This window comes from Limulus polyphemus, unplaced genomic scaffold (assembly GCF_000517525.1).
Source record: "Limulus polyphemus unplaced genomic scaffold, Limulus_polyphemus-2.1.2 Scaffold744, whole genome shotgun sequence".
In the NCBI taxonomy this organism is placed as follows: domain Eukaryota; kingdom Metazoa; phylum Arthropoda; class Merostomata; order Xiphosura; family Limulidae; genus Limulus; species Limulus polyphemus.
In genome coordinates, this window is record NW_013666354.1 from 327,349 (window position 1) to 351,667 (window position 24,319).

Sequence of the window (24,319 nt, forward strand, 5' to 3'; positions counted from 1 at the left end):
AAATACAAAATAAATAGCACCATTAAATTTCTTGTAAAAAACTGGTTATTATGAAGTTATTTTAAAATTTGTAAGTTCAACCGTTTGTTTCCTATAGCAAACAAAATAAACAAACTTCCTCTTTTATATATATATAGATAAATAAGGGTCTTTTGTAAGTTTCTATTTTTAAGTTGTAACTTCTACTAGTTCTAGACTAGTTAGTGTTTTCACTCTTAGGAGGCCTTTTTGCAGGGAGAAGAATATCTGGGACAGTGGAATATTGAAGTTTTGCACCGAGAGTATTTTGAAAGAAAAGGTAATAAAGTGATTTAGTTTTCATATTTACTTTATAATTCATATTTTAATATTATATTCAAATTTAACTTTTAAGTTCTTAGTTTCAAAAGGAAATATTCAAATAAATTTTAAATTTTCAAAAAGTTCAATTCTCTATATCATGTGAAACTTCTTTGCTTTAATTTACTCATTTTAGATTTTCTTTCTACTTCTATATCATCAGTATATGACCTTCTTAGTTAGACACAAATTACAAACATACAGAAATTGCTAAGATATAACTTTCTAGCCACAAATCTTTCTGCTTTACTGAGATTGAGAATGAGATATAAACCAGAAAGTTTATCCACATGCTATGCCCTCCTATCACATGCTATCTTTCAAAAACTGTCAATAATTCTTTCTTACATTTGTTATTGGATTATTTATAACCAATGGAAAAAGAATATTTTAATATGCTGAATTTCCTATCAGGTTAATATGTTTTAACAACAGTTTTTGAATTATTCAATGTACAGTATTATTGTTGCTATCACTGAGGTCACCTCAATCAGCTAACAGAATTATTTTAACACACATGTAGCATAGGTATAAGGCCAGTTAAATTAAAATAGATTTAAGACATTGTATTTCTTTGCATGCTAATATTTTGTGTTCTGACTTTTTATTTGAAATAAAAATTACCAAAAGTACTACCAACAATCCTACCAAAAAGTACTAATTTTTGTCAAAACCACATTTACAAAAAAAGTACTAATTTCTCATTTATGTATATTTTATTTATTATTAAAGTAAAATGTAGAAATTTATAAGGTGAGATAAGAAAGCTTAAATGAACAAGAAAATTAAATATTCAATAGGATGTATTGTGAAGGAAAATATTGTAATTTGACTGAGTGTGATGGTAATTCAATAGTTTGTTTTCACAAACCTGCCCTGCTATAATAAATTGCTTTTGCCATTTCTCTAAATGCAGCTGTAAAGCAATAAATCTAAATGTCAGTCTAATAAAAAGTATACTCTGAGTGAGGCCTAACTAGTGAATTATGCAACAAAACCATAGCTTCTTTATATGTGTAGTCAGTATTACTATGCATACAACCTTTAAATTCTGCAATAGAAGTTAGAACACTGTCTCAAAGTCTTAATAATTATATCAACCAGCTTCCCAACATCATTTTTCTCATCCAGTTAACTAAGAAATGGTTTTGATACCTGTGGTGAGTACAGCACAGGTAGCCCATTGTGTAACTTTGTGCTTAATAAACAAAAAAAACACATAGTTAAGAGGATTTGCATCTGAATTATGTGTAATTTTTATTGTTGTATCATTGTTATTTCATTTGCAGATTCTTTTATATAATTAGTTAAAAATAATTCAATGTTCAGTCCATGCGACAAGAACAATTTATTTTATTTCTTCATTTAACATTTTTACAAGCTTGAACATTTGTACATTGTCGTAACTTGTTATAGGCGTATGTTAAAAATGACATTAACTAATGTTAAACAAATTAACTTGTACATTGCAACCCAATAAGTGTGAAAGCAAATACAGATCTAAAACTTCATGATAACACATTGACTGCTTCAGTGCTGTATATTGAAATAACTGCACACTTCACAACTATTTAATATTTGTAATATAGCTTTGAGTGTTGAAGAAAAACTTGATGTCAACTAACAAACAAATTACAACATTGAAAATATAGCTTACAGCAATATTATAACCCATATTCATAACATTTACCGTAATTGTAATATGCAGCATGTTTGTCTAACTAACCAAAGTATTCTTGTTACAGTTAGCCAGACATAATATTTTTATATCATCAATAAACATAACAACTTATGATTTTGCTCTATCAATGCCATTAATTCAAATGAAGAATAGCAATGGTCCCAGCATATATCAGTAGTAAACAGGTAATTATTGTAATAACTATTAAGTGCGACACTAATGTATACACTGTAATGATACATCAATCCAACTTAGTTTTATAATGTCTTTGTATTTTTTTCGTTATTCTTTCAGTAAATGGTAATTTCATAAATTTGATGTATTACTGTGGCCCCCCTTAAGTACTATTGCAGACCCCCAGGGGGCCTGTGAACCACGTGCTTTCACCTCTTAGTTTTGTTGCTCTAAATCAGCCGTCTTTAATCTAAATGTCAAAAAACTAAAAATGGTCCACCTTTAGTCTTAGGTGAAGCTGTAGTAAAAATTTCAGACTGACAGCTCACGTGAATTTTTGCATAAGTATGCATAAAAATTTTGGTCAAATTTGAATAGTTTTTGTGGAATAACTTTGCACATCTGGCTTATATTTAGACCAAAGTTGACACCTAATTGTAGATTGTAAAGATCTATCAGTGTACCAAATTTGGGAAAAAATCATTTAGATAAGTATGTTTTTCTATTAAATAACATTTCTGTACTTTTGGTACAAAGAAGAAAGAAAAAGAAATTCAATCAAAATTAGAGATTTTATATCTTATGTATTTCTTAATGGATTGCCTTGTGATTTAGCATGTGGAATAAGGGCCCAGTAGCACAAATCCACTAAAAATATGTAATAGTTTGAATTACCACAGTCCGAGCTACAGAAAGTAGAAAATTGTTAAACTATCACTTCTGTTAATAACACACAGTGTGTCCTGCAGGTTGTTTTGGCTGCACAACACACTACCATGTGTCTTGATTTCAGAAAACCTGAGAAAAGCTTTTATGGTAATTAATAGTCCAATCAAATAAAAACATTGACATCTGATGTTTCTTTTTGATACTGTATAGTAATGTAAGAACACCTGGCTGTTTTTATTAATCTCCAAAAAAAATAGTTAGGCTTCAGACTGTTTCAGATCTACACTTACTTATACAACATTAAACAATATAGTTATTAATTTCTGAAAAAATAGTGAGGATTCAGACTGTCTTAGGTCTGTGCTTACTTATAAAGCATTAAACTATATGGTTATTAATTTCTGAGAAAAAATGGATGAGGGGAGTTTTGTCCTTTGAACTCCTTTCCCTAGATCCACACCTGCTTTTACATCAATTAAATAATACAGCTATTAATTACAAAAAAAAATGGAGAGGAGGGGTCTCAACCTACTTCCTGAGATCTGAACCTACTTATATAATATTAGACAATATAGTTCATAACTTCTGAACAAATGGGCAATAGAGCCCTTCCCAAGATCCATGCGTGCTTATACAAGATTAAAGAATACAGTTAAGCAATTATGAGTTAGGAATATATCACAATATATAAAAAAACTAGTAAATTTACACTTTATTAACATTTACATAGCTAGTTTTATGATTTTTAATTCATTTTGGTTTCTTTTCAGTCTAGGTACTTGTCTGACTTGTAAGTATGACTCGCTGGGCAAGAACAAAGAGTGCGCATAGGCATGAGCGGCTTCCTAAAGATTCTACTCCATGGTCAGAATTTGTTGAGCATGTAACCAGTGAGGAAAATACATCAAAGGCTCATGGATCTAAGGATATGAAGAAATCATCTAAGCTAAAAAAGATAAAAAATGATAAAACTAAATCAGTTGATTTGGTCCAGGATAAAAAGAATGAAACACACAAACAGAAAGTTAGAACAGGTAGAAATGATACTTGTGACTTACAAAGTTTCGATAGATATGATACAGAAGTTTCTAAGAAGAGTCCTTCTTTTAAGAAAAGTAAAAGCTCTGAATTTATTGTCAAAAAACAAAAAAAAGCTAAACTTAAAAAATTTTGCAAATCTGATGAGCTAAATAAATCTGCAACCAATTTTTGTAATGTTAAGAGTCAAGAAACTGAGGTATCTGATTCTCAAAGTAAAGAAAATGAAGTGTTTCATATGAATAAACAGTCTGGTGAAAAGTCACAGTTACCTAAAAAAGCCAAGAGAAAGAGAATGAACAGTCAGTCTATACACCAGGATGAAAATGAACCGAGTAAGAAACAAAGAAAAAGTAAAGAAAAGTCAGAAGAGCAAGGAATATTGATGAACACTAAAAATGCAAAGTCATTTAGTGAAGAAACTACAAAAGAAAAAAAAGATGAGATAGAAAATAAGGTTAGTAAAACGTTTAAAAACAAAAAGAATGAGATGAAAAGAAGACAGCTTTTAAAAAAAAGACAAGAAAATGGGATAATTCTCTTACCACCCAAAGTTGAAAAACAAATTTACAGATTAAAGAAGAGTTTACGAAATAAAGGATTATCAGGAGAAGACATTCGTCAAATAGTTCGCCAGAAGAGACGTGGAGAAGAGTTGAAGTATCGAAAGACACTGTTGAAGGTAATAAAAGACCATAAGTTACAGCTATCATGAGTCTGCTAGTTTAACCAAGAGATAAAGAATTGTTTAATATGATAATATACTAGACTTTCACTACATTCTTATGAGTTAGTTAGGTTGCTTACACCTTGCACATTTATTAAGAAAGAGCGAAGAGCTTAATTTTCATGTGAGAAATTTATTCAGTTCACATTTAAATTGCTACATTACTTTTAGGCAGATTTATCAGAAATCTATTTAAAAAATAATCACAATCCTAGCTGTATTCATTCATTTTAACTGCTACAAAACTTGTTATAAAGTTTTTTAAGGTCTTAACAGAACATGAAATTACATTAAAGCAGTAACCTACCTCACCAAGGCTTGTTGACTTCATCAGAATTTCTCGCAAAACTGCAGTTCTGAATGTCAGAACACTTCTTTCACTTTGATCACCCTAATGAAGGTATACCATACAAATTTGTTTAATATAAACCTCATTTTTTTCCAGAGTCATTATAACATTCTTTATCATTTATTTTAGGCTTATCAGACAGTGTTTTCATTGCAAAAATCATATGGCTTAGTTTGTAATACAGAATTATTAATAAGGTCCTGTATTACAGATGACGTCTTTTTTCTTTAAATTTATTGTAAGAAATAGTTTCACTGTCACAATATTTTCTGTCTAAATTTTCATAGTTGACATTGCCTGGTAATACTGGTAATGTATTGTTGTAATTATTTCTGTCATTGAGTGGGTTTTTTTTTTTCACTATTCAGTAAAAATAATGCAAAGTCTATTCCATTTAATGAAAGGAAAGCATTTTTATTTTCTTTAACTGAAAATTTTACAACTTGCCTAGTTTCATGAACTAAAACAACCAAGTGATAAGCCTAAATTACAAGTATTACTCAACATTAATTTCATTAGTAAATTTCCTGTCTTATATATATTGAATCAAAATTTCCTAATTCAGTTAATAATTAACAACACTGTAACAGACTTACTGACTAATTTAATTACTTCTAATCAACTGACTAACTTTCTTAAGTTTTTATACTGTTATGTTATTTTTATCCCTGAATCTCTAGAAGAATTGGATCATCATGTGCACATCTTGTCAAATCTACACACTGGAAATTTCTAGCCATCACGTCATCACTACATCATGCCAAAACCCTAGCAAATAATACAAAATGACTACATTAAAATGTAGTTCACAACACTGCCCCTCCCTGGATTTTGAGCCCCTGAACAATTCTAATACATTAATGATATATTAAACTTAAAATTTGATAATTAGCAATAAAATCACACTTTACAGTTAACAATAATATTGATACATCTAACTACAATTATTGAATCAATACTTAAGTATAAAAAAGTGTAGTTTTAATCTTAAGTTTGATTAATGAAGTATTTTTTCTTCACTGATCTATATTGTCTAAATTGTCTTACCATCAGATTTTTTTGGTTTTCTTTTCCATGGTTTATGATATGAAGATGGGATGACTTCGTGTCCTTTACTATCACTTGCTGTCTTGTTCAGTGAAAGATTTCTCTCTAGGTAGATGTCAAAAGAATCCACTAGTGGTTCCAACCTTGAAGATACTGGAAGTGGTCCCAACAGCATTCTTGGGCTCTCCAGTAAGTCTACTTCTAGTGAAATCTTCACTGAAGTTAAGCAGTTGGTTGTTCTCCCATTGATGGTAGTTTTGTCTACCTATTCTTTTGAAATATGCTTTTACACTCAAGATTGGCTATCTTCATTACCCTGTGCACTCATCTTTGTTCTTACTTGAAAACCAACCTCTGGTGGTGTAACTGTGATATAGTACATCAGTGTTTCCTGGTCATACACCATAAAACTATTTGAAGATAGTTTAATCTCACATCCTTAATTCTGCATGAAGTCAGTTCCCAATATGCACTCTTCTTCAATGTCAATTACCCACACATCATGTTATGTATAGAATCTCCCCACAATGAAGGTGATTTCCAAGGGTACTTCTTGCTGGAACTTCACATCCATTTGCTTGTCACATTAATCCATTTTTTTTCTTCATGTTTTGAGAAAATTTCTCACCTTTCAGTAGTAGATCGAATTGAATAGTTGTAGCTCTAGAACCAGTGTTGATCAGATTACTGGAAGGCTTTACATCCTTAAACCTGTTGACTCATGAATTGATTTCTTTAAATAATACACTCCTTATTTCTTTCGGAGGAGGTGTAATATTCTCATCCTCAAAATATCTTGGTTTAATATCAGTAACTGTTTTATCAAAATGTCAGATGTAATGCCTTTCTTTTTCATACTTCTATCAGTTTTCTTCTAACATCATTTGGAAGCAGTTTCAAGCAATATGTCCTTTTAAGTGGCAATGGAAATCCTTCTGTCATGTGGTTTACTTCTTCCATTCTGAATTAACAGTTTATTGAATTTGTTGGGCTCTTATTTAACTTCATCAGATAGAGCTGATATTTCTATATTGTTTGATCTTATATCTTCATAATTCCTAGATGGTGAATTTAGTTGTTTACCTATGACTAACTGATTCAAGTTTGATTGTCAACTGGACAGTTTCCTTTAAAAATGTACATCTACTTTGCTTTAGCCTAATTTGTATGTCCTTGTCCACTTTGGCATTCATGAAATGGCCACACACCAACAAATCCATCATTTGATGTGGAACATTTGAATAAGATAACTAGGCAACCTTTACACATCTTCTGCAAGTTCAGTTACGATCTTGTTTTTCCTCCTTACCTTCCTCCTGAAGTTTTGTTTAGCTTCTTTCAGGTGTGTTTCTCCAAAACTGTTTGATAAGGCATCTACTAATGTATGAAAGTAGTAGTGGCTATCAGCTGGAAGATTAGTTAATGTTGCTAAGGCTGGTCTTTTTTAAATGGGCAGCAAATTAAAAGGCTTGTTTTTCACTACTCCATCCTTTCACCTTAGAAATTGATTTGAACTGAGCCTAATATGCCCCAACACTATTTTGCAGTCATAATCTGTTTCTTTCTCAACTGGATGATATTATTAAACTGGCCAACTAAATTCTGGAATTAGATAGTGATGTAAGTTGGAGTAGTCCAGGAAGACTCTGCAAGCTACGTACGTAGATCTGAAGATATATGTCTAGTAATGAGCATGGATATTTTAATATAATGTTCAAATAGTATTACTTATAATAATTAGAATGTATTGTTTCATCATTTGGGTACCCTACCTGTTAGCAATGTTTTTGGCCCAGCAGTATTAGTGACAGATGTAGGTTATATGGATTCCCTTTTTCTATATATCACAATTAATGGTGTTTAGGGTTGAAATTCTCTAGCAAACTCGGAGAAAGAGGTGTTTATTTTATCCGTTTCATTTATTTTGCTGTTATAATATTTCTGAACTTCATAGATGTCTTTTTTGAACTATTTCATATTTGTTATTGTAATTTTTTTGCATTTTATAGAATTTCCTGTCTTTTTTAACTCATCCCTTAATTTTCCTGTCTCTTTTAACCCATCCCTTAATTTCCTGTCTCTTTTAACTCCTCTCTTAATTATTCTTTAAATCGTGTCTCTTTTAACTTCTCTCTTGATTTCCTGTCTCTTTTAACTCATCTCTTGATTTCCCCTCTCTTTTAACTCCTCTCTTAATTTCCTGTCTTTTTTAACTTATCCCTTAATTTCCTGTCTCTTTTAACTCCTCTCTTAATTATTCTTTAAATCGTGTCTCTTTTAACTTCTCTTTTGATTTCCTGTCTCTCTTAACTCATCTCTTGATTTCCTCTCTCTTTTAACTCATCCCTTAATTTCCTCTCTCTTTTAACTCCTCTCTTAATTTCCTGTCTCTTTTAACTCATCCCTTAATTTCCTGTCTCTTTTAACTCATCTCTTAATTATTCTTTAAATCGTGTCTTTTTTAACTTCTCTCTTGATTTCCTGTCTCTTTTAACTCATTTCTTGATTTCCTCTCTCTTTTAACTCCTCTCTTAATTATTCTTTAAATTGTGTCTCTTTTAACTTCTCTCTTGATTTCCTGTCTCTTTTAACTCATCTCTTGATTTCCTCTCTCTTTTAACTCCTCTCTTAATTTCCTGTCTCTCTTTTTTTTCTTGGTCTTATTTTAATTTTTTGTAAATTTCTTCCTGATCTTCTTTAAATGCTCAGTCTCTTTATGCTTTTTCTTTCTACTATTTCATCACCTCCATTAAATTTTCAATCTTACTTCAAGTATATGTTGTCTTCTTAAAGTTTAAGCTATATTATATTTTATTTTAACCAAAATAATCCTTTCCTTACATCAGTGTTGTAATTTCTTCTGTTATTTGGGTGGTTCGTTTTTGATTATTCAGCAAAAATAATTCAAAGTTTATTTCACGTAATAAAAGGAAAGTGTTTTATTTTTTTAAACATAAGTTTTACAATCTACATAGTTTCACAGCTAACTCAGGAAATGTTTAGGCATCACACATTATCACTTTCATACCAAAACTCTCTACAGGAAAACAGTATAAGTTGTGGGAGTTAAAATATTAAGACATGATTTACAATAATATGAATTTTTTATATCTTAAAAGTAGTGTACTAATTAAAAAGTACTGTAAAAAAATCAGTTGTAATTTTGTAAATTCACCCAACAATGTAATTGGATTCGACCATCATTGATATGCATCTTCAGATGCCAAGAGGTGCAACAGTGAAAAGTTATCTTAGTGTTGACAGAATAATTTTTGTCATTAGCCAAGTACTTTTTAAATGTGCCTGAAAAATAAAACATTTAAATCTTAGCAAATTACTCAGAAATAATCAAGTAACTTTTTGTGTAGTTTGATGATGTATCCATTTTTGTTGCTGATCCAGTGAATTTGTTTAAATCAAAACAGCTTTGGGCTTAGTCCACAATTCAAATATTGTAACTGTGTCATACATTAGTTATTGTCTCAAAACATATTTTCAAGACATTCCTGTGACGAGGTCCACAACAACAAACTATTCATCGTACAACATTCTGTTTGTGTGATTACGTAATTATGGGAAATCCTGTATGTGTATATTTAATTGTATACACGTGCTCTTATGTTGTATGAAACATTTCTTTCAGTCTGAAGTACGTGTACTCTGATCCCCAAAATATTCATTGTACAACATTCTGTTTGTGTGATTACATAATTATGGGAAATCCTGTATGTGTATGTTTAATTGTATACATGTGCTCTTGTGTTGTATGAAACATTTCTTTCAGTCTGAAGTACGTGTACTCTGATCCCCAAAATATTCATTGTACAACATTCTGTTTGTGTGATTACATAATTATGGGAAATCCTGTATGTGTATGTTTAATTGTATACACGTGCTCTTATGTTGTATGAAACATTTCTTTCACTCTGAAGTAGGTGTACTCTGATCCCCAAAATATTTAGTTGGAAACAACTAGAAAACTTACATATGGAAGATTTTAAATCTTATGGTTGAACACAGTCAAGTTATACTGACTGTTATAGCCTAATTCATAATACCCATGAAATTATACTTGTTCTTCTGTACAATAAATTGGTTTCTGTTTTACTTGTCAACTATTGGTAGGTATTAAACTGCACATGTGCTTGGTAAAAATTATATATAACATAGGCTCATTCGTGGAAATATAAAAGTGGTATAATTTATAATCTTAAAGTAAACTTTGAAATAATGAATTTATGACTGGGTATTGATTCAAGAACAAATTTTTGATTGACAGTCAAATATTTGTTAGTAGAGCTGAACAACTAGCGGTATTTGCTAACAGATTATTTGATAACTACAGTTACCAGTTCCCATCTTTCTAGTCAGCAGTTCAAAAACTGCAACAGAAAACTTTGGCAGAGGGTGCTGTCAGTCAGTTGTCTTTCCTCTATTCACTAGTTTAAAATGAGAAACAGTGCCAGATAGTCTAAGTAGCTTTGCCATAACAAAGAGAGGGCGAGCCATTTTCTTGCAGTATTTTATAACATGAATGGTTGGGATGATTAACAATAATGCTAATCAGAAATGACAATTTCAATTAATTGATTATTTTCATCAAAATTGATTTAATGATATTTTTGATTAATCAATTATTGGAATAATCAAAAATAGTAATAATTGGAAAAATGAAATTAGGTTAATTAATTAGTTTACATGACACTTATCAATGTAATCACTGTTCAAGGGTGGTTGTTAAAATTGCCCAGTTGTATCTTTTAGATTTTGTGGTAAAAAACACCATCAATAAGCATTAAAAACATTGACTTTTATCTTTTGAAGATATTTTAATTTTCTTGGTAGGATTTTCTCAAGTATTTTTAATGATATTATTGTAAGCTTTATTTTCAATGTTTAAACTTAGATGTTAGCTAGAGGAAGCTGCTAATAATGATGATGTGAAGATAAAGGGACTTTGTGAAATATTGAGAAACAAAAAACAATTATAAATACAAATAAGCAGGAGCAGCTGAACTTACACACAGTGCTTTTGACTTGTTTGAGCAGTATTACCACAACACAAGGGATTCAAGTCAGACAACTATGTTTCACCTACTATACCAGCACTTGAGAGAGAAGACAGGTGAAGCAGTAATACAGAAACTGAAATTGGTCATGTTATGGATCAGTGAGGTGAAGAAAGATGTACAGGAAATATGTCTACTGGGAAACATCAAGAGTATTGTGTAAGTTCAAGCATTATGGCAGTAACTTAAACATAATGAAGATTGGTAGCAGGATGTGGAAGGAAAGATCAGGACTGGTCAACACAACCAACGTCTTAGAATGTATACATAAGCAGAAACTAACACTAATTATACCAGTAGATGACTCAGTCAGGAAAGTATTGACTACATGTGTAGAGATGAACATCTAGTATTTGAAGGCCAGCACCCAAAACCGAGCAATGAGGTTCATCCAGAGTAGAATTTGAAGCGTATGAGTTGTATATACTTGTCTGATTGACCAGTAACAGTAAAGATCATGTAGACTGAGGGAACAAGAAAATATGAAACAGGGATCACACTGATCATCTGCAGGAAAGATACTAGAAGTTTTTGGAGGAAGTAGAACCTTTATGAAGATCAGTGCCAAAATCTTCAAGTATAGCATGTGAATAGATATAAATGATCAACAAATGGCCCATACTAACTGAACAGTACTTGTGCTTAGCTTTAACTGCATCTTGATGATCAAGTAAAAACTTTAAAACAAATGTTGTTACAAAGTTCCCACTGTTATAAGTTGATAGAGGAGATTCAGTGTCTCTAAAACTCGTAACTTTTACCAAGAGTAATACTGATTTCAACTTCTAAAAAACACACACATCATCTTCCTATAGATTCAGTAGCAGTATGGTAACACATTTATAGAATGATCTTAATAAGCACACAGTTCCAATCAATCAATCGGCATCAAGGCTACACATAGTTAAGCTCCAAAACTTTCATGAGGGTTAGTATAGGAAGTATCAGTAATAATCTACTCCAGTAACATACACCATAAAAATAACTTGTATTCTGTTACAAAAATTTATTATATTTTTATTTATTTTATTTATTATTTATTGCAGTTCAAAAATCTTGAGGCTTAATGCATGTTTTTGTTCATTTAAACTAACAAGCATATTAGCATCACCCAACTATCATAGTCAACTGTTTTTGCTAGGGGCTGTAACAGAAAATATCAGGAACATGAAATCCAATGCCAGATTTGGGGTCAGCCAGCCTGAAAACCTGTCTTAGACACCCATGTAGATAAGGACACTAAGTCCCCCTGCCAAGTTTGGTTGTGCTAACTTTAGAACTGTGGAAGGAGTTAGCCGGATATATATATATATGTACACACACAAAGTTACAAATTAAACTAATATAGGGTTCTGGAATAACCTTGTTTTATTTTGATATTCATGTAGAGAAGCTTACACAGAACTAAATAGGAAATACAATTATTGTATTTCTTCAAACTCTATATTATCACTTTACCTACAATGTGTATGGACCACATATTATCGTAGATTAAATTAAAAGTACAAAAACACACGAAAATTATATATATATATATTGCAAACAGAAGTGTCTGTCTGAGCGTTCGTCTGTCTCCCGTGTGAAAAGCTGTGCACACAGGCAAAACTCAACATTCTCTTTTGAAAGGATAGGCATGAATAATGTTGATGCCAGAATTTATTTTGCAAGTAGGATATTCTACACTAAATTGTTAGGAATTAATCACATTATCATTCACCTTTCAAAATGTGATGTAACTTAAAGAATAAAAATGTAGATTTACCGTATGTTATTGTTAAGTGGCTCTTAGCATGACTCAAATGCTCGACAATTACTTTTTGTGGTGGGTAGTATAAGTAGCTCAGAGCTTTGGCTCTGAATGAAATCAAGATTGCAACACAATTAACGTTTTAAAGTCCACAAAGTAATTTAAATTAATAGATTATCTTAAACTTTTCCCATACTGAGGGCGTGTACATTTGCTTGTTTGAAATATATTAAAAGTAATATTAATATCTACATCCTTTTTTTTGTTGTTGTTGTTGTTGTTGTTCTATCTATCAGTTTCAAGATTTTTATGCTTACTTTTCTTTTTTTATGAGAAACACCTGATCGTGTATGTTTAACTTTTTTAATAGGTTTGTTTCCGATGTAGAAAACCAGGTCATATGATAGCACAATGTCCAATTTTAGAGAAAGACATGGAACAGGGAACATCCATCTGTTTCACTTGTGGCTCAACAGAACACATGATTAGTAGGTGTCCAGCAAGAAAATTGGGGAAAGGTATGTTGACAGATTTTGTTATTATTATTATTTAATTTTAATAGTAATATTTATCTTTAAAATGTTAGGAAAAGTGTTCCAGTTAATGAAAACATTAATTTCCTATAAAATTATACAAAACACTATGGTTGGGGTATGGCTTGGTAGTTAGTGTGCTGGACTGTGGATTAAAAGGTCATAGTTTTGAGCCATAATATGCTACTGGACATGTTTCACCTTTTTAGTTTTGGGGTGTTATAATAGTGACGGTCAATTCTGCTATTCAGTTTAGAGTCATCCAAAGTCAATGAGCACTGTTGACTGGCTGCTTTCTTTCTGGTCAGCAATTTTACATTAGGGATAGCTGTGTCTGAACCTCTGGGATTTCTGACCTGGTAATTTGGCTTAAGCTTTTTAATTTGTAATGAACAGTGTGGAAAATTTTAATGAAAAATCAAGCACTAAACTTGATGCTACCAACTTTCCAAAATACAGTAATGTTCTTGTTTAGCTGAACTGCAAATAAACTCTGTAATAGAGATGAGTCTTGGAATGTATGTTACATGATGAAGATCATTACATAAATTTGGAGAAACAAAAACAAGTTAGATTAATGGGGGAAACATAAGCTAATTCATGGGCCACCTGAATGACCCTCAAAAGCTCTCATTGGTCACAGGACCCCTATTTACTGGTAATAAGTGAAAAATGATACATTTTAACAAAAAGAGCTATATATATGCATACATGAAATATATTCAACAGACTTATTTATTCTCTGTCTCCCTACTGATGATTTCAAAGTATACTGTATACGAAAAATAATCAAAGTTTATGTTTTTAACTTCCTAGCATTAATACACTAAAACAGCCTGCTGGCATCACATGTAGGTAGCATTATCTTTTGCAAACCACTTTTTTATGATGCAGGAGAAGACATGGTAGTGACAATGTGTATGTGACCCATGGATTTTTCACAACTAATTTAGCTCATTCATAATCCTATTATTTTATGGTTTTGAATCCAACCAGCTTTCCATCAACACCTTATTTTTACAATATCAGAAGCAAGTCCCTACTTTCTCAAAGTTTAAATGCACAAGCCTAATGAATGATCTTACAGAAAACATTAAAGTAATAAGGGTGGCCTATTGGCTATGTATCATATATTTACTACAATATCACTGTGTGTTGTGATTTTATAGTTATATAGATGTTGCTATGTTTTAAGAAAAAAGATAACTTCCTTTTTAAGTCATAAGGTATTTATTTTGCCTATTTAAGACTTATTGTTTAGTTACTAAGGTGATGCTTCAACAACAGATTCCATTCTGTTTGGTTGGATAATATTTTTGATGTAATATTTATTCTCTTTCTATCACTGCTGTGCTACTGGAAGGAGTTATTTGTTTGAATATTTGTCCTTTAAATTGGGACCAAATCATGTCTTTCACGCTAATAGCAGGGTGTAATGTCAAGTGATAGCCCAGCTGGCTATTTTATTGCCAGTGTCACTTGGTGATAAAGGCAGAAGAAACAAGATTATAAGAATTAAAATGAATTGTGTCCCAGCAAACAGAGATACTTGAAGCCTATAGGATACTGTGGTACTTCTAATACAGTTATTTTACAGATAAAATTTTGTGTGTTTGTAGTTAAATTTTTATTATATGTGCTCTCTAATGCTCAATAAACATATTGTTTTATTCTTTGTAATGCTTTTCTGTTATTTCACAGCAAGTGATACAAAGCACAACAGCTTCAGAATAAAGAAGAGCAATCTGAGAGATTACATATCCTCACCCTGCTGCAAAGTTTTGGGTTTTTGTTTTCAGTGTGCACCTGAAATTCAGTCCAAATGCAATCACTTTTTACACAGTTATTATTAACAAACTGAGAATATGTCCTATATCTCCGTTATAAAAATGTTTCAAAGTGATCCAGATACTGGATCAGATTTGGGAAGGACTGTACTATGGAGACACCCTATCTCCTCTAAAAATTTCATGTAAAAAAGGGTATTATTTTTCAAGATACATGTAAGGGTATACATACAGACCCAAATGCAATACCCTCACCACCCCTTCTAGGGGCAAGGGTGATTATCAACTTAGTTCATCAGTAGCAAATACTGCATATTAAAGGTTAAAAATAGGTTTATAATGTCAATTGTGAACGTGCAGTCTGCTCTATATTAGTGTTATTTTCTCTAAATAAATGGTCCTCATTATATAACCACTTAATCATACCTAAAGTAACTGATCCTGACTACTGAACCACTTGAGTATATCTTGACTGCTGTTACATGGTGTTGAATTACTTGTGTATTTAGGTTACTGATTATGTATTGTTCATACATAACTGAATCTAATTTAGTTTTATTTTTGTTTTAACTACTGACTCTGAATTGTTTCCACCAAAAAATATTTTAATATTTTTTTTGTTTCATTGGAAGTTTTTGTTTGAAGATAGCTTTGATAAATGGAAATGTCTGTTAGCTGAGTTCTTGCACAGATCTTAAAATATGACGTGCAAGATCCCAAGCGAGACATAGTCCAACAATTGAACATGCATTTTTGAATGATAAAATCAAGAAAAACCAAAAACATTATCTTTAAGTAAAAGTTTGTTATCACAACCTGTGTTCAAAAATTAGAAAATGTCTTTCATTTTTCGACATGATTCACTTTTGCCGCTACAATTCAAACATTTTAAATAAAACTGACTACGTTGTAAAAATATGTGACATCTTAAATGATGAAACAAAATTCAAAAGGCTAGGCACTGTTTCACAAAAAAATAACACAACAAAAATTTAAAGATAGAACTGATTAAAAAAGGTTCCTTACCACATGATATTTATGACAGGATTAGGCCCTTAGGTTTACAATGTCCCCCGCATGTATGGCCTTCCTAAAACACACAAAAAGGATGTACCACTTTGTCCGATTTTGTCTATGATTGGCTCTGTACAACATGAATTAGCGAAGTGGCTATCAGGAATTTTAGAACAGGTGTTAACATATTTTTCGGAAAAACTGTATTGAAGACTCCTTTTCTTTTGCTACAACCATACAGAACCTTAGCCTTGACCTTTAAGAATCGTTTTTGTGCTCCTTCGACATCAGCAGCCTGTTTACTAATGTAACCCTGGAAGAAACCATCAAAATTTGTGCAGATAATTTGTATGATGGAAAAGTTTAGTGCCCTCCAATACCCAAGGACCTGTTTATTGAACTGATGAATACTGCAACACGTTCGGTGGAATTCAGCTTTAACGATATCATGTATCAACAGATTGACAGAGTCAATTGGTTTCCATGAAAAAGAACTATTTAACAAAGTTACCAGACCTGCTGTTTACTTCCACTATGTAGATGACACATTTGCCATCTTTAAAACTGAGCAGGAATGCGAGTATTTCTTACAAGACCTCAACTTGTTGCACTCGGATCTCAAACTTACTTTCGAAAAGGAACAACATAACTCTTTACCGTTCCTAGATGTTTTAGTTGAAAATAGATGATTTCATTTTCCCACCAGTATATACAGAACATTTATCTTTACAGGACAATACACACAATGGGATACTTTCAGTCCCAAAATTTGCAAAACAAACCTCATTGCTATTTCAGTCCATTGTGCTCTAGTTATCTGTTCAAAATCTAAACTGATTTTGAATTGAAGACAATTAAAACTATTTTACTAGAAAATGTGTATCCGGAAAATGTCATCAAATTACTTCAAGGAAAATTGAGAGCTTCTCAACTGATCCAAAATTTGGTCCTAACAAGTGTCCTGTTTACCTAAAACTACCATGGATTGGCAACATTTCAACAAAATTTTAAAAACAATTGAAAACAGCCATTACTAAATGTTTTCCTGCAGTGAGCCCCTACTGTGCTTAATCCACACATAAGTTGTTGCCTGCATCTCACAAAGATGCGATACCTACCACACAAAAAAAGTATGGTTATTTATGAACTATTGTGCCACTGCAAATGTTTGTACATAGGTCACACTTCACAAAGATTGCAGGATAGAATTAAACAACATGTATCCACATCCATAAGAACTAAGAGTGTGAAAGTAAAGAATTTACCATGTCGCTCCTGTATAATAATTCCTATACAATATACACATCGTTCAGTACATCTGTGACATTTCCTGATTGCTAAAGGACATGCCAATCAGTGATTGCTTTACCAGCTTACCTTGATCTGACTCATAAGCTGTACTATTTCCTATAGGTCATTTTCCAGATGGTTCTGCTATGATTAGTGTCTGGCGAAAAGCCTTAGCAGATATTTCTTTTGCAACATCTCAACCAACAATTGGTCCAATTATCAATGCTATTTTCAAGTTTTGAACAACCGGACTTTCAAGATCTCCTTAGCTATATTAGCCGATGTTTCCATTTATGAATGTTATATTTTAATATCTGTGCAAGAACTCAGCTAACAAATGTTTTTGTATATCAAAGCTATCTTTAAGTTTTCTACAACGAAAAACCTTTTCAAGTTTTTGTTTGTTGACTTCCTAACTTTTTCAAAATATAGGGCAGCTTTTGATATAGTTTTGTGTTCATAGTTTATTTAATTGTAATAATAAAAACTGGATCAACGTACATAATAAGGACCTAGTATATAATATCTTAAAATCATTATTCAAAAATGCCCAAAATAATTTCTTAAATTTTCTTTTCATAAAAGAAAACATACATTAAATGTATGTTTTATTAAAATTGTTGTATAAATTAGAATAACTATTGATAAAGAGTGAATGAAATGAAATAAGTTTTAACACAATTCAGTCACATTTATATGGTAAATATCGGTACATAATTTTTATTGTTGCTTTTTAAATTATGAATATGAAAAAGGTATGATAAAATTATCATTATGTTTTTTTAAGAAGATTTAAAACATGTTATTTATTTCCATAGAAAGTTTTCCATTTGCTAAGTGCTTTATTTGTGGTGAACAAGGGCATTTAAGCCGACAATGCAGCAAGAATCCCAATGGTCTTTATCCTAAAGGTAGGACTAAAATTACAGTCTTTATAATTGTTATGTAGTATCCCATGTTTTGAGATCCTGAACATATCAGTGTTGTAGTTTGTTATTCTTTGGGATTCATGTGCTGTTGGTAACTGAATACATTTTAAAAATTAAGCTTTTATAAAACACTAGCTGAAGATCTCCATTAAAAAAGGAAAAATTGTGTAAAGGACAATGTCAGATAATGTTCCCCCTTCCTTCTTTCTTTTGTTATTAAATACCTAATGACCTCATTAGATGCTAATTTCATACCCTTCTTTGTGGAAGGTAATAACTAGCTCATGTAACTGATTAAGTACTTGTATCTTTAAATTCAAAGCCAAAAGTCTATTACAAAGTAGAAATTTGTGCTACTCCAAAGTTTTTTTTTTTATCCCTCTTCTTGGGCAAACGTCTTAAAACAAGGTAGCCCATGTACACTATCCAACAGTTTCCAGTCTTACAAAAAATTACAATAATCAAACCAGACAACTCTGGATGATGGTTATTAACACGCACACACACCTAATGGATCATCTTTATAGTAAGATTATCATTTTATTTGCTGGTATCAAACACTTCTAGTTGTTTATGAGAAAAAGAACTCAGAAAAATTAAAGTAGTTAATTTTGTAAAATATATAAACTGTGATATTGCTGCTTTGTGATAAACAGATCTGGTCAAGTAGCTGAGTTTTTTGTTTTAATGTAGAATATTAATAATTAGTTTGATAACTGCCCTTTTGGAAAGGTAAAAGTCTGAAATATTCTATATTCAGTGAATCATGATATGGTCTACTAACTCAAGAGTCTGTCACTGAACAAACTTTTAGCTTTTAAAATTAATAAATATAATGTGGCGCCATCTCTTGAATGACACCACAAACAAACATTCATAAAAAAACTCACAATTTGGGTATTCAAACAATTAGAAAAATAACTACAGTATGTGCAACAACTATTTCTTTATTGCAGAACACAATTTTAGATAAAAGTACTCTTTTTTTCTTTTTTACAACAAGAATACATCTTTCACTAGGGCTGTACATCAGGGTTTAATTATATCCTTAAATTTAGTGCTAAAAATGGAATTCGTAAAAAATGCTGTTATTTTTTCAGTAAAGCACACCACTTTTAATATATAAAAATATTGAAGTTTATATCAACACAATCTGAACACTGTTCCTATGCTTTACTTTCCAGAAAAATCCTTTTTTTAGAAAATGTTCACTTTTTCTAATTTTTTTTAATGAGGTATGAATACTACAAATAGTAATTATTAGCACAAATACCCACCTATAGGGAGGCATTTCTGCTAGTAATTATAATACTTGTTGTTGTTGTAAGGTTGTTATTGTTTATTTGAAATGTGCAATTAAGTTAAATTACCTAATTTCTATGTACATAAAAAAAAAAAGTGATACTTTTCTTAGTTATACACATTGCGATTTAAAAACATTATTTTTAGTACTTCTAGTAATAGTGATGGTAAATAAACTTGTATTATCTTAATGATTATAGCATAGACATCAGACTGACCTCTAATTACACAGGCCTGCAAATTTAAACTTCATAAGTTGTTTTTGTTTTAATGACAGTTTTCAATAATTCAGCTACATAGAAAAAATTAATCATATTTTTGAAATCTATCATGTAAGGATTTTTTTTAGAAATTGGGAAGAAAAAAAAACTTAGTTCAAATTATTATTATGTTTGTTAACAAAAATACAAACAAACTGAAAAAAAGAGAAAAAGGTTGATGTCAAACTAATATGCATCCTCATTACTCCTGATTTTTTGTGTGAAACTATGTTTTGTGTCCTTTCTTTTATGTACTGCGTTATGACGTTTTGTGAAAAAATCTGTACGTAATGGAGTAAAAAAGGATATCATTTTCGGATTCAGCGTACAGGAATCACTGTAGAACATGTAAAAATGTTAATAAGTCATAGTGATAAATACTAACTACTAGTAAAACTCAAAATTATAATGCAAGAATCATGGATATTTATCAGTTGTATACATCTCATTACTGTTTGTGTTAAGTTAAAATATTTTGATTTACTTCAGGTGGTAACTGTAAGATGTGTGGATCAGTAGAACATTTAAAAAAGGATTGCCCCGAGCTGCAGCCACAAGAAGGTAACATTTTCAACCACAAATATTGAGTATTGATTTGTTTAGATCAAAAGTTCATCTGTTGAGGTACTGCAAGTTACATATAATTTTCTTTAGATTTTTATCAATATAATGCTAATAAGATGTGTTGTAGCATTTTGTCTGTGTTTAATGTAACAACCCAAGAATTTTTAAATTTAGTAAAGCTTATTTACTAAAACAAGAAAAAAATAAAAGTAAGCATTAGGTGATGCATGCCTTATCTTTAATATAATTTACCAACTTAGATGTAATTTTCTGATAAGGACAATTTTAAATTTACAGGATCAGTCTTATTCTTGGTACGAGAGAATGTTCTTCTATTAATGCTGTAATTTAAAAATTAGAAAACTACAGACAGATGAATAGACTGGTTTTCACAATTTTCAGGTGACACTAAAATAATATGGTCCACTGGCTTAAGTATTCATTCTTTCTTCTCTTCAATCAGAAACAACATGTATCACAGCAGAGATGTTGGATACCACCCAAAGTGTTGATGCTGAGCCCATGAAAGAATTTTCACACCAAGGAATTATGAAATCTGATCCAAAAGTGGTGAAGTTCTTATAAGGTAGTACTGTGTAAATTATGAGCTACAGAAATAGTTTTATGTACACCCATATTTCAAAGTACTTAGCATCATTTCTCATAAATGTGTAAAAACAGAGCCATGAGTTGGTTTTTTTTTGGGGGGGGGTTCATCTTATAAAAAAAATTGGAAAGTAATTCTACATAATACTCTTCATTGTTTTTTTTATTTTATGTTCAACATGTTTTTTTTGCAAAGTGTAAAGAGAAGAAGGAAAATGAATTTCTCACTGTAAATATATTTTGAAGCCATTAAAAAGAAATGCAGACACAATTATAAGTGCAAGAATATTTAATTCTCAGCAGCAATAACCTCTAATTAGATAAAGCTGAAGATGATTGTCCAATATTCCATATATATATATATATATATATATGATCTATGACACTGATCAGTAATTATATTTACATTTTATGATATGCTTTTAATAGACATTTCTGGCAAAGATAGAACAGTAAGTACAAGTTAGGCAAAAAGAGTAATCATAACACCACGCATTAGTGTTAAAGTCATTAACAAGAAAATTATCTAAATATACAATAAAACCCTAAATACAACTTCATTTTTTATTTACATTTAAAACAATTTTTTTCTACTCGTACAACAAATTTCACAACTACAGCATCTTAGAGCTAAAATTAGCATTGAAAAAGAATAAGGCAAGTGATGACCTGCACAGAAAGAGTGAAACTAAATCCTTGATAAGGTATACACTACTAAGTACAAAAATGTTCGAATTGAAACAAGCTATTTACCCTGCTTTCTTACATAGCCTTTGTTAATCATTTATTAGTAAACTTGAACAGTACTGATAGTTAAGGTATGTTATTATAATAACTCTTTATAGACCCAAGAATGTAGTAGCAATATTGGGAACATGGTGCTAAACTAGTTGTTTTACAGAAGTGAGATTGTGCAGTTATTAGCTGCCTTGAGTTTAAATCTTAACATCAGGATAGTTTGATGATGTATACTTTTATTTATTTATTAGTGAAAGTTTTTTCATTGGATACTTGCATTTGTGGTCTTTAGTACCAAAAAACTATACAACACTAGATTTGCAGGAGACTATGTATTTAATTGGTTACTACAAAGTAGCCATAAATAATATGTATCCACTTGAATGGTGAGTAACGCAGCATGTTTAAAAAGGTAACTTCTCTTTAAATCTGTAGCTACCAAAAAAATATTTTTTTCTCTAAAGACGTTTTCTCACTTGTAAATCACTGTTTTTGATGATAATGAGATTCATTAGCAAAATATTCTCAAAAAAATTCAGACATTTTTTTACTGCTTTCTTTGTATTAAGAAAATAGCACTGTAGCTCTTAAGCCTACTTTATGGCAATTACTTTTAATGGCTTGTATTTTAGGAAACATGTAAACATTTATTTGATTGTTTTATTTTCTGTACAGGCATTCTACAATAAGGTGAACACAATACTTTGCAAAAGCTTATTACAGTTAGTAATATGTAAAATGGTGTGCTTGGAAGCCTGTGCTTTTTATACTTAAATTTTCTTTCCTTAGCCAAGACTTTTTTTTTTTTGGCAACTCAACAAGATAAATATCTGATGACTTTACAAAACAACTTCTGACTACTATTTCCTGTCAGTTCTTAGTGTTCTTTGTAAAACAACCACATTTGACTCTAGTTGCTCCTCAACTGTCTATCCAAATGCAATTTTGAATGTGAAGAATTCTCCAACTCAGCGAACTGATTTTGTTCTAGGGATTGATGTTCGCAGGAGAAGAGCACTCTCTGCAGAGATGATCGGAAGGCCATTGTCACGATGATAATTGATCAGGTGACTAACACTCTCAAAGGTCCGGTCCTTCGTTCTAACCTATAAATGGAGATTAAAACCATGAATACATGTTTTTAAGTGCACGTTTATACATATCTTGCCAAAAAAAAGGTCTTTTTAAAGCATTTGAATTCCTCACCCCAAAAAATTCTTATTTAAAGGTAAACTACAGAGAAATGCTTGAAATTACAAAACAATATATATATTTGATGCTGCTGGAAATCGGTTACTCTTTATTTTAGAAATAAACTAATCAACAAAGATGATGATGATGAGATAACACTCATCCTTTGAGACTTTTAGTTTTTCAAGAAAAAAATCTTGGAACAGCACTTTTCATGTAATACAACACAAATTGCAAAATAAGTTGCTTTTAAATGCATGAGATGATTTAGTCATCAAGCTTTTATTCCCAATGAACAAACAGTTGTATATTATTATACTTACTACTCCTTCCGGATCCACAAGCAGTAAATGTTTACGCTGCCCACTTCGCATGCCTGTTAATACATATTGTCCTGGTGACCCTTGGGACTCGCGCACTAGAAAGTCTCCATCATGTACCACTAGAGCTTCACTGTCCTTGCGACTGATTGGTCCATGAAACCACTCTTCCTGTTGGAGAGCTGCTTTCAGACTGGCAGGTGACACAGTTTTCGGTACTGATTGGACAGTGCTTTTGTTATAAGGTAACGGTCCATGACGAGGTGGTGGTGGCGGAAGAGGATATTGATTTGATGGAAGGTTACTGTCAAATGGTTCTGTTAAAAATATAATTTGTTATCAGTGTAAATGTAGAATAATATAATTGTATTTAATAAATTGAACAGTATAAGCCATGCATGTAAACTATATTACTAAGTTTACACTCAACAGTGTTTATGTATGTTCTTCATCTTTAAAAAAATTCGTGATTTTTCTCCACCTGTGTAATACTTACGCATATCGAAAGGATCCCTAGAAACAGGAGGTTCTCGAGGAGGCAGCAGAGATGGAGTTGGGGAATGGTTACTTGAAGCAGGTGGTATGTCACTTCCAACTTTATTTCCCATACATAATGTGGTGTTGACATATTCTGGTGGAAAATGCAAGTTAATTTCTTGTATGTGCTTTAAACTTTAATAGATACATGGTACTTAGGGTGACAAATTCTAAGTACAACATCGATCATGAAAAATATTAGTATTAATATATCATTAATTTATTTCTTAATATCATATAATGGTCTCAATGAGAAAAACTTTAAATAAAAATTATACCTTTTATAAATTAATGTCATTCTTAAGAAACTTTAACTTGTCACCAACATACACATTAATTTCATTGTAAATCAATCTCTGAAAACTTTTGTGCACTGTTTTCGCTAGTAAAACTGAGAACAATATAAAT

At 31.1% G+C, this 24,319-nt stretch overlaps 2 protein-coding genes across 7 annotated transcripts in view; one reads left to right on the top strand and one right to left on the bottom strand.

Moving 5' to 3' along the window:
* Window positions 1-24,001, top strand: part of LOC106460296 (zinc finger CCHC domain-containing protein 9-like) — a 25,782-nt gene extending 1,781 nt beyond the window's left edge. Inside the window, exons 2-8 of one of the 3 annotated variants that reach the window (XM_022386992.1) lie at window positions 235-298; window positions 3,634-4,583; window positions 13,211-13,358; window positions 18,283-18,375; window positions 20,445-20,516; window positions 20,983-21,105; window positions 23,883-24,001. In XM_022386992.1, the coding sequence (XP_022242700.1) occupies window positions 3,660-4,583; window positions 13,211-13,358; window positions 18,283-18,375; window positions 20,445-20,516; window positions 20,983-21,104 (1,359 nt within the window). In that variant the 5' untranslated portion in view covers window positions 235-298; window positions 3,634-3,659 and the 3' untranslated portion in view covers window position 21,105; window positions 23,883-24,001. Of the gene's footprint in view, window positions 1-219; window positions 299-3,633; window positions 4,584-13,210; window positions 13,359-18,282; window positions 18,376-20,444; window positions 20,517-20,982; window positions 21,202-23,882 lie in introns of those variants that run through there. The other 2 variants (XM_013919988.2, XM_013919989.2) reach the window with 2 other exon arrangements.
* LOC106460297 (SHC-transforming protein 1-like) overlaps window positions 22,055-24,319 on the bottom strand; it is a 52,554-nt gene continuing 50,289 nt past the window's right edge. For all 4 annotated transcript variants that reach the window (XM_022386991.1, XM_022386989.1, XM_022386990.1 and 1 more), the window contains 3 exons: window positions 23,871-24,005; window positions 23,378-23,691; window positions 22,055-22,969 (listed from right to left, as the gene is read on the bottom strand). In XM_022386991.1, the coding sequence (XP_022242699.1) occupies window positions 22,832-22,969; window positions 23,378-23,691; window positions 23,871-24,005 (587 nt within the window). In that variant the 3' untranslated portion in view covers window positions 22,055-22,831. The remainder of the gene's footprint in view (window positions 22,970-23,377; window positions 23,692-23,870; window positions 24,006-24,319) is intronic.